Source organism: Heptranchias perlo, chromosome 9 (assembly GCF_035084215.1).
Source record: "Heptranchias perlo isolate sHepPer1 chromosome 9, sHepPer1.hap1, whole genome shotgun sequence".
NCBI lineage: Eukaryota > Metazoa > Chordata > Chondrichthyes > Hexanchiformes > Hexanchidae > Heptranchias > Heptranchias perlo.
Genome location: NC_090333.1, coordinates 73113089 through 73128816, shown reverse-complemented (window position 1 = coordinate 73128816; position 15728 = coordinate 73113089). Strand labels below are relative to the sequence as shown.

Genomic DNA, 15728 nt, shown 5'->3' with positions numbered 1-15728 from the left:
ATAATCATTTATTTAAACATCTGAAGTGCGATTTCAATTTCCTGTCAGGGAGTATGAAGTATGTTGGAGTTTTGCAACAATTTACTGCTCATTTGTGAATTCAGCACAGTAGATTCTTTAAAGCCTTAAGGGCAGTTGTTGGGATGGGTGCTTCCCATCCACTGGAGCCTGTGCTCCTAGACGATCTTCTTCCAACAACAGCAACAATGAACCATTTGATGCAACAAAATCCATGTTGAACAGCATTCTAACTGAATTTAGCTGCTGCATCCTTTAAGTAATTCCAGCTGAGCATGTGAGCCAATTCCTAATTTGTTCTTTTAATTTACCCCAGTGGAAAACAATCTTTGCCTGGCAGCTCATTATCAAGTCTTTAACAAGCAGCAGCAGATTTTTCAAATAACTTAGTTACCAATTTCACTCTCAATTTTTGGGGGAATGGAAAACAAGGAGTAGCTCAGAAAAGAAAAAGAAATTGTCGATTTCAGTTTATCCAGTTTTAATCTCTGTCTTTGCTATCATTGTCTTTGAACAACAGTAGAAAATAACCCCTAACGTGGAAAATTGTGTTATCGAGCCTCTGTCCTAACAATTCACATGTGTGTTATACCATCAAGTTACAGTGTAAGCACCAGAGCGTCTCTCCCAATAAATGCACACTTCTCTCCTCCAGGGAGAAGTATGTCAGTTAACACCATCTTACAGTTTAGAAGTGCCCTATTAGTTGTTTCTCAGCTAGTGAGATTACTTAGGGGGAGATTTTATGATTAGGTGCCAATGGGTGTGATATCAGTAGCGCCCACTCAATGCGGCACTTGGGAAGCCCAAACCATTTTCAGTTTCAGGCTTCATTAACATTTTTCTAGCAAGCTGCAGGTGCCAAATAGGCCCTCCGCTGCAGCTCGCTGGCTTCCTGCGGAAGAACATCGACCAGTTGTAGCACGCAGCCAGTCGGCAGGTATGGCCTTTTGGCTGGGGGTGGGGAGCAGCTGCCAGGGGGAGGCGAGAAAAGGGTAGGGGGTGGGCTGGAAGATTTTTGTGGGGCCTGGAGGAGCACTACTACTCCTCCTGGCCATGCAAAAATCTTAAAAAGTAAAGAAAAAACTTATTTTTTCGGAGATGTTTCCAGCAGTTCCTGTAAGGGCCATCCGTTAGGCCTCTCAATACCTGGAGAAATTGAGACTGGCATGCGCCATGTATGGTCCGCCCATTTGCATTTTTTTATCAGCCTCTCACCTGTTTTGGGCAGGAATTTAAAGGCCTTGCCTGAAAATTGAATTAGGCGTGCAAATGGGTATCCAAGGTGCCCATCGCATTTTCCTCTTCTGGTTGCCCGTTTTCAGGCAAGAAATGAGCAGTTGGCAGTGGAATATCCTCCCCCTTGATGTCTTAAAATTGTGCTATGAATCAGATCTCACTAAAGATTTCAAACATATGTCTGTTCAATGAAAACGAGTGGTGAAACATCTTCCAACTTGAATCTTCCAACTTGTTCAGAAGGGATTCAATACAGCTCAAGTGTACATGGACTACCCATATCTTTATTGATGAAATCAATTTCTTGCCCATTTTGCTTTCCTGCGAATCTTTTCCTTCAAATGGTGAGATCTCTCCATAACCCCAACTCAATAATGTAACTAAGAAGAGAGTTAGAACCACTCAAATCTTTCAAACAAGTCTGCAGAACCCTGGGCAACCTGATTTGCAGTCTTCCCACTATTCTCAAGTCTGGTCACCTTGGCAATCCTTTTCTTGTCTCACTTCTCTACTTTCCTACACATTATATAACCACCAAGCTGCTATATAACATTGTAAATATTAATAATACCTTCCAGCCAGTCACATTTACAACTGACTGCCAAACTTACGCTTTAATGTAATGCTTTATCATTTGATAATAGTTTTTATTAAAATGTTGGATTTCACAGGAAACTTCATACACTGGAAAAACTGGTACTTGAATGGAATGCTTCAGAGCTGGGAAGACTTATTTACCTCTACAAGACCTTTAGACTCCATTTTTAATTTTAACAACCTTCAAATCTTTGCATAAAACCTTAATATGTTGGTGAAAGTGTGTATTTTGCTTGTGAGGAAAATTAACCTTTTCTGCTTGTTATTAATGACCTAGTAAATATAATGAATATTGAGAATTGTATTGTCTATGAAGTATATCTATCCACTAAAAAGAAAATCTTTTTTCATGTACATTGCTGGTTTGCCAGAAATGTTGGGGAAACTAGTTTAACTACTCTATAGAAATTCTTCACTCATTTCCCTCCTACCCCAATAATTGCCACAATATCCCATAGCTGCTGCATGTCTCACTTTCCTTTATCAGAGAGTCCGTATCTTATTACAAAAAAACATGCATAGTGCACTAAAGGGCACAAACTTTACTTTCATGTATTTAGTCACACCTTTGTGCCAACATTTCCCATTATGAATTGTGTATCAACATTTTGCATTTAATTTTATCATGTCAACTTTCATCATTCTATTTTGTTCACGAACCAATCAAATCATTCAAAATGCTTTCTCAAAGAAATCCACCATTTTGTTCTCAGTAACTGAAATTTATAATGCCTAAAATAAAACTGTAACCAAAAATAGAAAAATTAAAAAGTTATATATTTCACAATAACTTGGTTACATTTAGTCACTGAGTTTTCTTGTGCATCTTTTAATACCTTCAATACCTTTAATGAAATGATAACTTCAAAACTTCAGCCAATCTCAAAAGCCTGGGCTTAAACTGGATATTTTAACCTCACAACATATAAGGAAATTTCAATCACATCTGTGCATTCTGAATGTCTGCAGAATTCACTAATGTACAATCTGTGCATCAACAGGAGTTGAAGGGAGAGTCTCCTCATTCTGTGAGAAATTGATAGTATCTTAGGTTTTCCAGGAGACTTTGTAAGAAACTGAAGATTTAATTTTTAAATCTTTATTTCAGAAAAGTCATGGATTTATATAAACAGTTGTGTTTATGAACGCCTCATAGCCCAACAATAGTGCCTATTGATAGATATTCCAGCTTAACAGATTGGGGACCAGGGGATATGAGTTTAAACTAGGTAAGAATAGGAATAGAATGGATGTTAAGCGATTTTTCTTTTCCCAGAGTGTAGTGAGCCTCTGGAATACATTGCCGGCTGATGTGGTGTGGGTGCTGACTTTCTGCATTCCTTCAAGAGGGAGCTGGATCAGTTCTTGACTGGGGCAGATATTGCATCACGTAGAAGGTAAGTGCCTTTATAAATAACACTCGGTCCATTTGACCTCCTGAGGGGGTCGGAAAGGAATTTTCCAGAGTATTTTTTCCCTTATTGGCCATGGGTTTATTGCCTCTCCCTGGAAATTACATGGCTGCAGGGGGAGGTGGGGGGTAGGAAGTGTCCAGTCATGATGCTCCATCCATCATGGTGAATAGGGCAGGCTTGATGGCTTGATGGACCAGCTGGTCTTTTCCTGCCTATCAATTTTGTATGTTCATAACAACACCTGCAAGCGGCAGCATGTGTGAACAGCAACAGCTATTATAGTGGTTTCTTTGTTGATGGTTAGAAAAAAAGATTGTTTATACAAAATTAATTTTTTTTTGAGCCAATCATCTTTTTGGTTGTATATATTCAGATAAAAAATCTCTTCCTTCTGAGCCATTTTTGAGGCTTAAGGGTTTTATTATGTAAGAAAACTTGGAAACTACATAAACAATGAACTTTTAATAATTTTATGGGACAATTTTAATTGTTAATGAAAATTTGTGTTTATTAGAGTCTGCGCAAGTCAACAACAGGAAATTGCACACCCTCAAACTATGAGTTTCAGTCCATTCATTAAAGAAGCAGAAATCCTAGCAGAAAGGATAAATAGGGCTGTCAGTAGGACTAGTAAGACGGGGGAGGGATCTGGGGAAGAGGACATAAGTCTGAAGAAAAAAGAAATAGGAAATGAGAGTAAAGGTCAGACCAAGTTAAGGAATAAGGGTAACATAAACTGTCAGGGAACAAATACAGTTATAGAACATGAGTGCAAAATGACTGTTAAAAATAAAGGGAGGGGAACAATTACTGAAAACAAATTAACTTCCCTTTCTAGCAATGTGCACAGCATCCAAAACAAAACGGGGGAACTGGAGGCAATAATTCAGAGCGAGCAGCCAGATGTGATAGGAATAACTGAAACATGGTTACACGAGGAACAGGATTGGCAGTTAAATATTGTAGGATATAGTATATTTAGAAAGGATAGGGAAGTAAGAAGGTGGGGGGTGGTGGTAGCTGTACTAATTAGAAACTCTATAATGGCAATAGAAAAAAGGGACATAAGTAACATTAATATAGAAACAGAATCCATACGGATTGAGGCAAAGGATAAGAAGGGATCAATCACATTAATAGGTATATTCTATAGACCATCTAATAGTGGAAGAGAAGTGGAGGAAGAAATATGTAGACAAATCTATGAAATGAGTAAAAAACATCAAATAATAATCATGGGAGATTTCAAATATCCCCAAATAAACTGGCAAGAAGTGGTAGGGAAAGGGGAAAGGGGAATGGAGTTTTAACAGTGTGTACAGGACTCTTTTCTTACCCAGTATGTGAGAAGCCCAACTGGAGAGGAATCACTGCTGGGTCTAGTAATGGGAAATGAACCAGAACAGATAAGAGAAGGGGAACATCGAGGCAATAGCAATCATAACATAATAAGGTTTAAAATGATGATTGAGAAAGACATAAGTAAGGCAAAGACCAAAATAACCGACTAGAAAAAAGCTAATTTTGAGGGGATGAGAATGGAACTAGGGCAGATAAACTGGGAAAAAATTATGACAGACGAAGAAGTGGAACAGCAGCAGATAATATTAAAAACTGTGATTCATGGAGTTCAGGAGAAATATATCCCACTATAAAGCAAGAACAAACTAACCAGTAATGACATACCATTGATGAATAAAGAAATAAGAGCAAATTGAAACCAAAGGAAAAGGCATGCACTAAGTACATAGACAACAAAGGAGAGGATGACAAAAGGGAATACGAAGAGGTGAGGAAAGAAATCAAAAAAACAATTAGGGAAGCAAAGAGGAACCATGAGATTAAATTACCAAGGAATATAAAAAGAAATAGTAATGTATTCTACAGACACATAAATAAGAAAAGAAAAATCAGAATAGGGATAGGGCCACTAAGGGATGTTCAAGATAAACTCACAAGTAATGACAGCGAAATGGCAGAAATACTGAATAGTTACTTTGCCTCTGTATTTACCAGGGAGACTACAAGATGAGCAGGACATTAGAAGAGGTTGAAAAACATATTAAAACATATAAGATAGAAAGAGGGAAGATAATTGATAAACTAATCAAACTAAGGGAGGATGAGACTTCTGGTCCAGATGGATTACATCCGCGAATATTAAAAGAAGTTAGGAAGGAGATAGCAGAGGCATAAATATAATAATTCACTAGAAAAAAGTGCCAGCGGATTGGTGGACAGTTAATATTATTCCTATATTTAAAAAGTGAGATAGAACAAGTCCTGGGAACTATAGACCAGTTAGCTTGACGTCAATAGTAGAAAAGATAATGGGATCTTTACTCAAAAGATGTAATAGAATGATATCTAGAGAATGAAAATATAATAAAAGAATAGTCAGCACGGATTTCAGACGGGAAAGTCATGCTTGACCAACCTTATTGAATTCTTTGAAGAAGTAACAGAAAGAGTGGACAAGGGTAATGTCATAAATGTAATATATTTGGATTTCCAAAAGGCCTTCCATAAGGTACTGCATTGTTGACTCATGGCTAAGGTCAAAGCATGTGGAGTCAGGGGACAGGTAGCAGAATGGATAGTAAGCTGTCGACAAAACAGAAAACAGAGAATAGGGGTTAAGGGCAGCTACTCAGACTGGCAAAAGGTGGAAAGTGGTGTATCACAGGGATTGGGGTTGGGACCATTGTTGTTCACAATTTACATTAACGATTTGGATTCAGGAATCGGAAGCACAATCTCAAAAGTTGTGGATGACATCAAATTGGGGTGTCCAGTGAATACAAAAGAAGAAAGCATCAAAATGCAAGAAGATATTAATAAACTGGCAGAATGGGCATGTAATTGGCAAATGAATTTCAATATAGATAAGTGTAAGGTGATGCATTTTGGTAGGAAGAATAAGGAGGCCACATCCTGCTTGGATAATAAGAGTCTAAATGGGATAGAGGAGCAAGGGGATCAAGGGGTACCAATACACTAAAAGTAATGATGCAGGTTAAAAAGGCTTTAAAAAAGACAAATCAAGCACTAGCGTTCATTTCTTGAGGGATAGAATTGAAAAGCAGAGAAGTTATGTTAAAACTGTATAGAACCTTGGTAATACTTACAGTAGTGCACAGTTCTGGTCTCCATATTATAGAAAGGATTTAGAGGCATAGGAGAGGGTGCAAAAAAGATTCACAAGGATGATACCAGAACTGAGAGGATATTCTTTTCAGGAAAGGCTGAATAGGCTGGAGCTCTTTTCTCTAAAAAAAGAGAAGGCTGAGGGGTGACCTGATACAGGTCCTCAAGATAATGAAAGGGTTTGATAGGGTAGATGTAGAGAAAATGTTTCCACTTGTGGGGGTGTCCAAAACTGGAGGTCATAAATATAGAATAGTCGCTATTAAATCAAATAGGAATTTCAGGAGAAACTTCTTTACCCGAAGAGTGGTAAGAATGTGGAATGTGCTACCACAAAGAGTAGTTGAGGCAAGTAGCATAGATGCATTTAAGGGGAAGCGAGATAAACACATGGGGGGAAAAGGAAAAGAAGGGGGTCCTGATAGAGTCAGATGAAGTAGGGAGGGAGGAGGTTTGTGTGGAGCATTAACGCCAGCGTAGACCAGTTAGGCCAAATGGTCTGTTTCTGTCCTGCAGTTTCGATGTAAATTTATATTTAAATGCTTTAAGGCAAGAACATAAAGATAGAAGCCAGCTAACAACGTGGAAAGTGTTGGTAGGGGTACCTGAGGATGCAAAATGGGTTGGAGGAGGAGGTTGATGATGGAAACAGGTGGGGGATGTGGCCTGATGATTCAAAAGGGGCCAACAGTAGTTTGGATCCCATTCTGCTGGGCTCCCCTGCTACATATGGCTGTTAGATCTTGCTGCTCTGCCATTACTTCTGATCTCAGCAACCTTAGTGCTTCAAAAGCCCTTCACCAATTCAACTGGACCCACGGGCCCCCTCCCCAGATGCAACTCCTCCCTTCCCTGCACGTTCAGATCCTGGTACACCCTTTTAGTGCTCCTCTAGACTGCATTTCTAGAATGCAGGGAATGCTTCCCTGATCACAGAATTGCCCCCAATACTCCCAGACATTGAGATCTCTCCCTCCAATGCCCCCAGATCCCAGGATCTCCTCTCCTAGTGATCCCAGATCTGCTTCAGTTTTCCTGAAATCCTGCTACAACCCGAATATGCCTTTATTATCTATACAAGGGCACCGAATTCAAGCTCTCATTGTTGGAAGGTTGCTCTCTATTGCTGCGGATGTGTCATCATTCGGTGTTTGAAAGATATAACGAATGCTGTAGGAAGCCAAAGATTCTGATTCCTCAAATTCCTTAGATTCAGTATACAAAATGAATGTGTTTTAATTACTGTCTGTCTCTTGTCTGGTTCTAAAATGTCCTTATTTAATACTGTCTGGCTAAGCAGACACCAGGCAGTGTTTGTAAATGTTTGTAGCTCAATTTAATTTCATTACATTAAAAAAACCTTACTTAAGAACATAAGAACATAAGAAATAGGAGCAGGAGTAAGCCAATCGGCCCCTCGAGCCTGCTCCGCCATTCAATAAGATCATGGCTGATCTGATCCTAACCTCAAATCTAAATTCATGACCAATTTCCTGCCCGCTCCCCGTAACCCCTAATTCGCTTTACTTCTAGGAAACTGTCTATTTCTGTTTTAAATTTATTTAATGATGTAGCTTCCACAGCTTCCTGGGGCAGCAAATTCCACAGACCCACCACCCTCTGAGTGAAGAAGTTTCTCCTCATCTCCGTTTTGAAAGAGCAGCCCCTTATTCTAAAATTATGCCCCCTAGTTCTAGTTTCACCCATCCTTGGGAACATCCTTACCGCATCCACCCGATCAAGCCCCTTCACAATCTTATATGTTTCAATAAGATCGCCTCTCATTCTTCTGAACTCCAATGAGTAGAGTCCCAATCTACTCAACCTCTCCTCATATGTCCACCCCCTCATCCCCGGGATTAACTGAGTGAACCTTCTTTGTACTGCCTCGAGAGCAAGTATGTCTTTTCTTCAGCATGGACACCAAAACTGTATGCAGGTGCGGTCTCACCAATACCTTATATAACTACAGCAATACCTCCCTGTTTTTATATTCTATCCCCCTAGCAATAAAAGCCAACATTCTGTTGGCCTTCTTGATCACCTGCTGCACCTGCATACTAACTTTTTGATTTTCTTGCACTAGGACCCCCAGAACCCTTTGTACTGCAGTACTTTCCGGTTTCTCGCCATTAAGATAATAACTTGCTCTCTGATTTTTCCTGCCAAAGTGCAAAACCTCACATTTTCCAATATTGTATTGCATCTGCCAAATCTCCGCCCACTCACCCAGCCTGTCTATATCCTCTTGTAGTTTTTTAATGTCCTCCTCACTCTCTACTTTCCCTCCCATCTTTGTATCATCTGCAAACTTTGATACGTTACACTCGGTCTCCTCCTCCAAATCATTGATATAGATTGTAAAGAGTTGGGGACCCAGCACTGACCACTGCGGAACACCACTGGCTACTGGTTGCCAGTTCGAGAATGAACCATTTATCCCAACTCTCTGCTTCCTGTTAGATAACCAATCCTCCACCCATGCCAGAATATTACCCCCAATCCCGTGATTCTTTATCTTGAGCAATAATCTTTTATGTGGCACCTTGTCGAATGCCTTCTGGAAGTCTAAATACACTACGTCCACTGGTTCCCCTTTATCCACCCTGTACATTACGTCCTCAAAGAACTCAAGCAAATTTGTCAGACATGACTTCCCCTTTGTAAAGCCATGCTGACTTTGTCCTATTAAATTATGTTTATCCAAATGTTCCGCTGCTGTCTCCTTAATAATAGACTCCAAACTTTTACCCACCACAGATGTTAGGCTAACTGGTCTATAATTTCCAGCCTTCTGCCTAATCCCCTTTTTAAATAAGAGTTTTACATTAGCAGTTTTCCAATCTGCCGGGACCTTTGCCGAGTCCAGAGAATTTTGGAAAATTATTACCAAAGCATCCACAATCCCTACTGCCACTTCCCTCAAGACCCTAGGATGTAAGCCATCAGGTCCAGGGGGTTTATCCGCCTTGAGTCCCATTAATTTACTGAGTACCAATTCCTTAGTGATTTTAATCGTATTTAGCTCCTCCCCCATGAGAGCCCCCTGTTTGTCCAGTGTTGGGATATTCTTAGTGTCCTCTACCGTAAAGACTAAAACAAAATATTTGTTCAGCATTTTTGCCATCTCCATGTTTCCCACCATTAATTTCCCGGTCTCATCCTCCAAGGGACCTACGTTTGCCTTAGCCACCCTTTTTCTTTTTTTATAACGATAGAAACTCTTGCTATCTGTTTTTATATTTTTTGCTAATTTATTTTCATAATCTATCTTCCCTTTCTTAATCAATCCTTTCGTTACTTTTTGCTGTCTTTTGAAGACTTCCCAATCTTCTATCCTCCCACTAAGTTTGGCTACCTTATATGTCCTTGTTTTTAGTTGGATACTGTCCTTAATTTCTTTACTTAGCCACGGATGGCTGTCATTTCTTTAACACCCTTTTTTCCTCAGTGGAATATATATTTTTTGAAAGTTGTAAAATAACTCCTTAAATGAACACCACTGCTCATGTACCGTCTTACCCTTTAATCTATTTTCCCAGTCCACTGTAATCAATTCCGCTCTCATACCATCATAGTCTCCTTTATTAAAGCTCAGTACGCTTGTTTCAGAACCAACCTTCTCACCCTCTAATTGGATATGGAATGTAACCATGTTATGGTCACTCATTCCCAGGGGATCCTTAGCTAGGACATTATTAATTAATCCTGGCTCATTACACAGGACCAGGTCCAAGGTTACATATTGCTCAAGAAATCCATCCCCAATACACTCAATAAACTCTTCCTCAAGGCTGCCCTGCCCAATTTGATTTGTCCAGTTAATATGATCGTTAAAATCCCCCATTATTATAGCTGTTCCCTTCTTACATGCCTCGACTATTTCCTGATTAATACTTTTTCCAGCAGAGTTGCAACCATTCGGAGGCCTATATACTACGTCCTCTAGTGTTTTTTTCCCCTTATTATTCCTTATCTCTACACAAACTGTTTCATTATCCTGATCCTTTGTCCCAATATCATTTCTCTGTATTACAGTGATTCCTTCCTTTATTAACATAGCCCCCCCACCTCCCCTTCCTTCCTGCCTGTCCTTCCTGATTGTTAAATACCCTGGCATATTTAATTCCCAGTCATTGTCACCCTGCAGCCATGTTTCTGTAATGGCCACAAGATCATACCCATACGTAGTTATTTGTGCCGTTAACTCGTCCATTTTGTTATGAATGCTACGTGCATTCAGATAAAGAACTTTCAAATATGTTTTGTGACACTTAGTTCCTGCTTTTTCCTTTTTTAACACTTTACCTTTTACTCCATACCTTCTGTCCCTTCCTAACACGCTTTCCTCTGTCTCGCTGCTCAGGTTCCCAACCCCCAGCCACAGCTTTGATGCTGGGTTAATCGCCTTACGCCTTCTAGTTTTTATTTTATCTGTCGTGCCTAAAGTACACTTTCTTTCCACTGCTCTACACTTTTCCCTTTCACTTGTTCTTGAACAACTGTTTGTACTATTTGTATTGTAGATTTCCCTTGGGTCTTCCCCTCTCTTGCTGCTCTCAACTTTATTCCCTTCTGACTCCCCGCTCAGGTTCCCATCCCCCTGCCACTCTAGTTTAAACCTTCCCCAACAGCACTAGCAAACACCCCCGCGAGGACATTGGTCCCAGTCCTGCTCGGGTGTAACCCGTCACGCTTGTACAGGTCCCACCTTCCCCAGAACCGGTCCCAATGTCCCAGGAATCTAAATCCCTCCCTCCTACACCATCCCTGCAGCCACGCATTCATCCTGTCTATTCTCCTGTTCCTATACTCACTAGCACGTGGCAACGGTAGTAATCCTGAGATCACTACCTTTGAAGTCCTGCTATTTAATTTATCTCCTAACTCCTTAAATTCACCTTGCAGGACCTCATCCCTTTTTTTACCTATGTCGTTGGTACCAATATGGACCACGACTACTGGCTGTTCACTCTCCCCCTCCAGAATGCCCTGCAGCCGCTCCGTGCCATCCTTGACCCTAGCACCAGGGAGGCAACATACCATCCCGGAGTCACGTTTGCAGCTGCAGAAACGCCTATCTGTTCCCCTTACAATTGAATCCCCTATCACTATAGCCCTGCCACTCTTCTTCCTCCCCTCCTGTGCAGCAGAGCCACCCGTGGTGCCCCGAACCTGGCTCTTGCTGCTTTCCCCTGATAAGCCATCTCCCCCAACAGTATCTAAAGCAGAATATCTGTTTGAGAGGGAGATGGCCCCAGGGGACTCCTGCTCTACCTGCCTCGTCCTTTTACTCTGCCTGGCGGTCACCCATTTCCTTTCTGCCTGCGTAATCTTTACCTGCGGTGTGACCACCTCACTGAACGTGCTATCCACAGTGAATCCACCCGCAGCTCCAGCTCCGAAAGACGGTTAGCCAGTAGCTGCAGCTGGACACACTTCCTGCACACATGGTCGCCAGGGACACTGGTAGTGTCCATGACTTCCCACATTGTGCAGGAGGAGCATATCACAGGTGCGAGCTGTGCTGCCATGACTTGCCTTAGACTCTCAGACTCTCCTCCTACTCTGGGTCTCTCCTTTTATACTGTGCTCACCTCTCGGACTCTCCTACCTCACCTGTGATGTCTCACAGTAGTTGTCTCTTGTTGCAGGTCTGCTGCTGCTTTTATTCCCCAATCTCTGTCTTCTATATAAGATCATAAGAAATAGGAGCAGGAGTAGGTCACACAGCCCTTCGAGCCTGCTCCATCATTCACTAAGATCATGGCTGATCTTCGACCTCAACTCCGTTTTCCCCCCTGATCCCCATATCCTTTGATTTCCTTCGAGTCCAAAAATCTATCAATCTCAGCATTGAATATACTCAACAACTAAGCATCCACAGCCCTCTGGGGTAGAGAATTCCAAAGATTCACAACTCTCTGAGTGAAGAAATTTCTCCTTGTCTCAGACCTAAATGGCTGACCCCTTATCCTTAAACTATGCCCCTAGTTCTTGACTCTCCAACCAGGGGAAACATCCTCTCAGCATCTACCTTGTCAAGCCCTCTCAGAATCTTATATGTTTCAATGAGATCACCTCTCATTCTTCTAAACTCCAGAGAGTATAGGCCCATTCTACTCAATCTCTCTTCACAGGACAACTTTCTCATCCCAGGAATCAATCTAGTGAACCTTTGTTGCACCTCCTCTAAGGTAAGTATATCCTTCCTTAGGTAAGGAGACCAGAACTATACACAGTATTCCAGGTGTGGTCTCACCAAAGCCCTGTACTATTGCAGCAAGACTTCCTTATTCTTGTACTCCAACCCCCTTGCAATAAAGGCCAACATACCATTTGCCTTCCTAATTGCTTGCTGTACCTGCATGTACACAAAACAAGGACACCAAAATCCCTTTGAACACCAATATTTAATAGTTTCTCACCATTTAAAAATATTCTGTTATTCTTCCTACCAAAGTGAATTAACTCACATTTCCCCACATTAACCTCCATCTGCCACCTCTTGCCCACTCACTTAATCTGTCTATGTCCCTTTGCAGCCTCTTTGTGTTCTCCTCACAGCTTACTTTCCCACCTAGTTTTGTATCGTCAGCAAACTTGGATACATTACACTTGGTCCCTTCATCTAAGTCATTAATATAGATTTTAAATAGCTAAGGGCCCATCACTGATCCTTGCGGCACCCCACTAGTTACAGCCTGCCAACCTGAAACTGACCCGTTTATTCCTACTTTCTGTTTTCTGTTTGTTAACCAATTCTCCATCCCTGCTAATACATTACCCCCAACCCCATAAGCCCTTATCTTGTATAACAACCTTTCCCCCTACAATTTCTCCTTTCCTTCTCTAAAGTTCTAAATTATACTAGCATGTGGTTTCATGGTGCCACCCAATGCACCAATACCATACCTGCCCTAATCACCATCATCTAATGCCTTGCCTAAGTGACCATTCTTCATGTACGAGCCTACAAAATGAGTTCTTGCATTTTGCTTGATTACAGGAGCATGATCTTATCCTTGCCAGACATCCATAACAGCACACTTTCCAACAGGAGCGACTGGTTAGCAATGAAGAACAAGAGCTCTGGCTGATATTCCTCTTCCTGGTCCTCTCCTGTGAGATCAGCTAACTCATCACACCTCGGATCTTTCTGATCTGTATGGCTCAATTCCAAATCTGAAAGTAAATCTGTTACCAGACAGCTGTACAAAATCGAAGAAATGAACAGGGAAGATCATCACCATAAGCCCAAAGAAATGCATGGTGCCAAAACTGACCTCCGCTTAAAAAAAAAATACCATGATAAACAAGCAGTACTAAAGAGAAGACACTTGCTACTGTGTCGGCTAAGATCAGCTAACTCAGCTTGGATCAAGAATCAAATCTGGGCTCCTTTGGTCTATATGGCTCAGCAACACATTTATTCACTAAGTGATTAGGGAAGGTTAATTTCATTAATTTAACATTTCATACAACATTATATTCCATTGCTGATATGACAAAAATTGAATTGCATTCATCAAATAATAATTAAAGCAATGTGGAAGCAAATTGTTTTGATCTGCTCTGTGCTGATAATAGAAATGTTTCATGAATCAACAGTACATCTGCTGTACTCACCATCTGCAATGAGATGTTCTGGGACATGAAGAACAACTTTGACAGACAAAGGACAGGTCAGGTGGGAGCCATAAACCAACCCAATCACGCATCCTATCACACTTATCAGTGTAAGGGCAGTTTTATTGATTGGGCTGCGGGGAGAACCTGCAAGCAAGACAAGGAAAAAAATAATTTGTTAGTTACCAATTTGAACAAAATTCCACTGATTTGTGTTCTAATAGTTTAGGAAGATAAGGGATGGGTTCCATTGATATTTATTGTGGAGGACAAGCAGTAGTAGCCTCCGTGTGTGTGCGCATGCGCGAGTGAGTGTGAGTAAGAGATAGAGAGAGAATGCATTTATTCAACATGTTTTCTTATCAACAGTCTTTACTGGGTTTAAGGGAACTTACCAATAGTTAATTCAGTTTGAATCTAAGACCAAAGCGTAGCAAAAAACTGCCAGAAGCTCCCTGAATGAATCATTGGTACGTTCGCTGCCCAATTTGCATCTGGGTTATGCAGACATGAAAATGTTCGTGGTTTGATACCCAGTCTATACTAAATTAGCTCTGCAGGTATAGTGGTTGGGAAGCTACAATTGGCCTCAGCATCCCTGAGCATGAGAGGGAGAAAAAGTCAGGAAGCATTTCTCCTCCTAATAGCTATCTTGTGGCTTCTTCTGGAAAGTGTGCAGACAGGACTGGTTCATCTATGATCCCCAACAGTCAAAGTGCCTACTATCTTACCCCAGCCTGAGTCAGCACCTTCAGGGGTGGAGAAGAGGGAATAATATTGTCTACCTATCAAAATCTAATGTGCTTCATTGAGATTTTCTAATCAATGCCAGTGTTCAATTACAATTAGAAAGTCTAATGGAAAATCATTCGCTATTACTTCAAGGATCTTCCCAAATTCCCCCTACATTCTCAAGGAAATGGTGTGTTGGGTAGGAAACATTATGTATTGTTGGCATGAAATACTGAAGTCACTTTTTGGTTCTGATTAATGATGCTGGTTAGTGTTACAGTTATTTTTCTTGAACCAGTTTGTTACTGCTTCATTATAAGTGTTGATATTGACTATTGGGATGTTGACTATCCCAATAGACATTAATGCTGTGACCTTATTCTGGAACCTGCTCTGTAATGTTCAGCTCTGATAATGACGAACAACAAGGTTTTATAAGTGCAATTCAAAAAGAAAACTACAGAAAGGCTTAACCAAGAGACTGAGATGATAACTTCTCCAAGATGTCACAGGCATGCTTGACTTTTAAAATATGGCATTTTGAGATGTAAGCTAATAATTTCAAGGTGATTTGTCAATTCGTCAGGGAGGGCTGGCAATTCATATTCAGAGCACACATTATCATTTTGCAATAAACTCGTAAATATTTCATAGTTACGGCAGCCTATACAATGTTAGTCCAGCACAGGGCAGTTACTCGGAAAAGGAACATTAATATGATGTCAAGCACACATTACATTTTTAATTCGCCTCTAATCAAGGGCAAAACAATCCATCTGTTTAGTTAATGTCAATATGTTATGAAGAAATTCTGAAGCCATCTCCACTTAACAGCACTTACTTGCACACCCAAGTTTAAAACCCCTTCCTCCACTTTAGCAAGGTTATAGTCTCTTACATCAGCTGTCTGATGCCACTTGAGCAAGAGTCCTCAATCGCCAGCCTTTGCTT

At 40.8% G+C, this 15728-nt stretch overlaps 1 protein-coding gene across 1 annotated transcript in view; it reads right to left on the bottom strand.

Annotated features, from left to right (window-relative positions):
• astn1 (astrotactin 1) overlaps positions 1-15728 on the bottom strand; it is a 2273142-nt gene that overhangs the window by 1318404 nt on the left and 939010 nt on the right. Inside the window, exon 6 of the mRNA XM_067989612.1 lies at positions 14046-14192. Within this exon, the coding sequence (XP_067845713.1) occupies positions 14046-14192 (147 nt within the window). The remainder of the gene's footprint in view (positions 1-14045; positions 14193-15728) is intronic.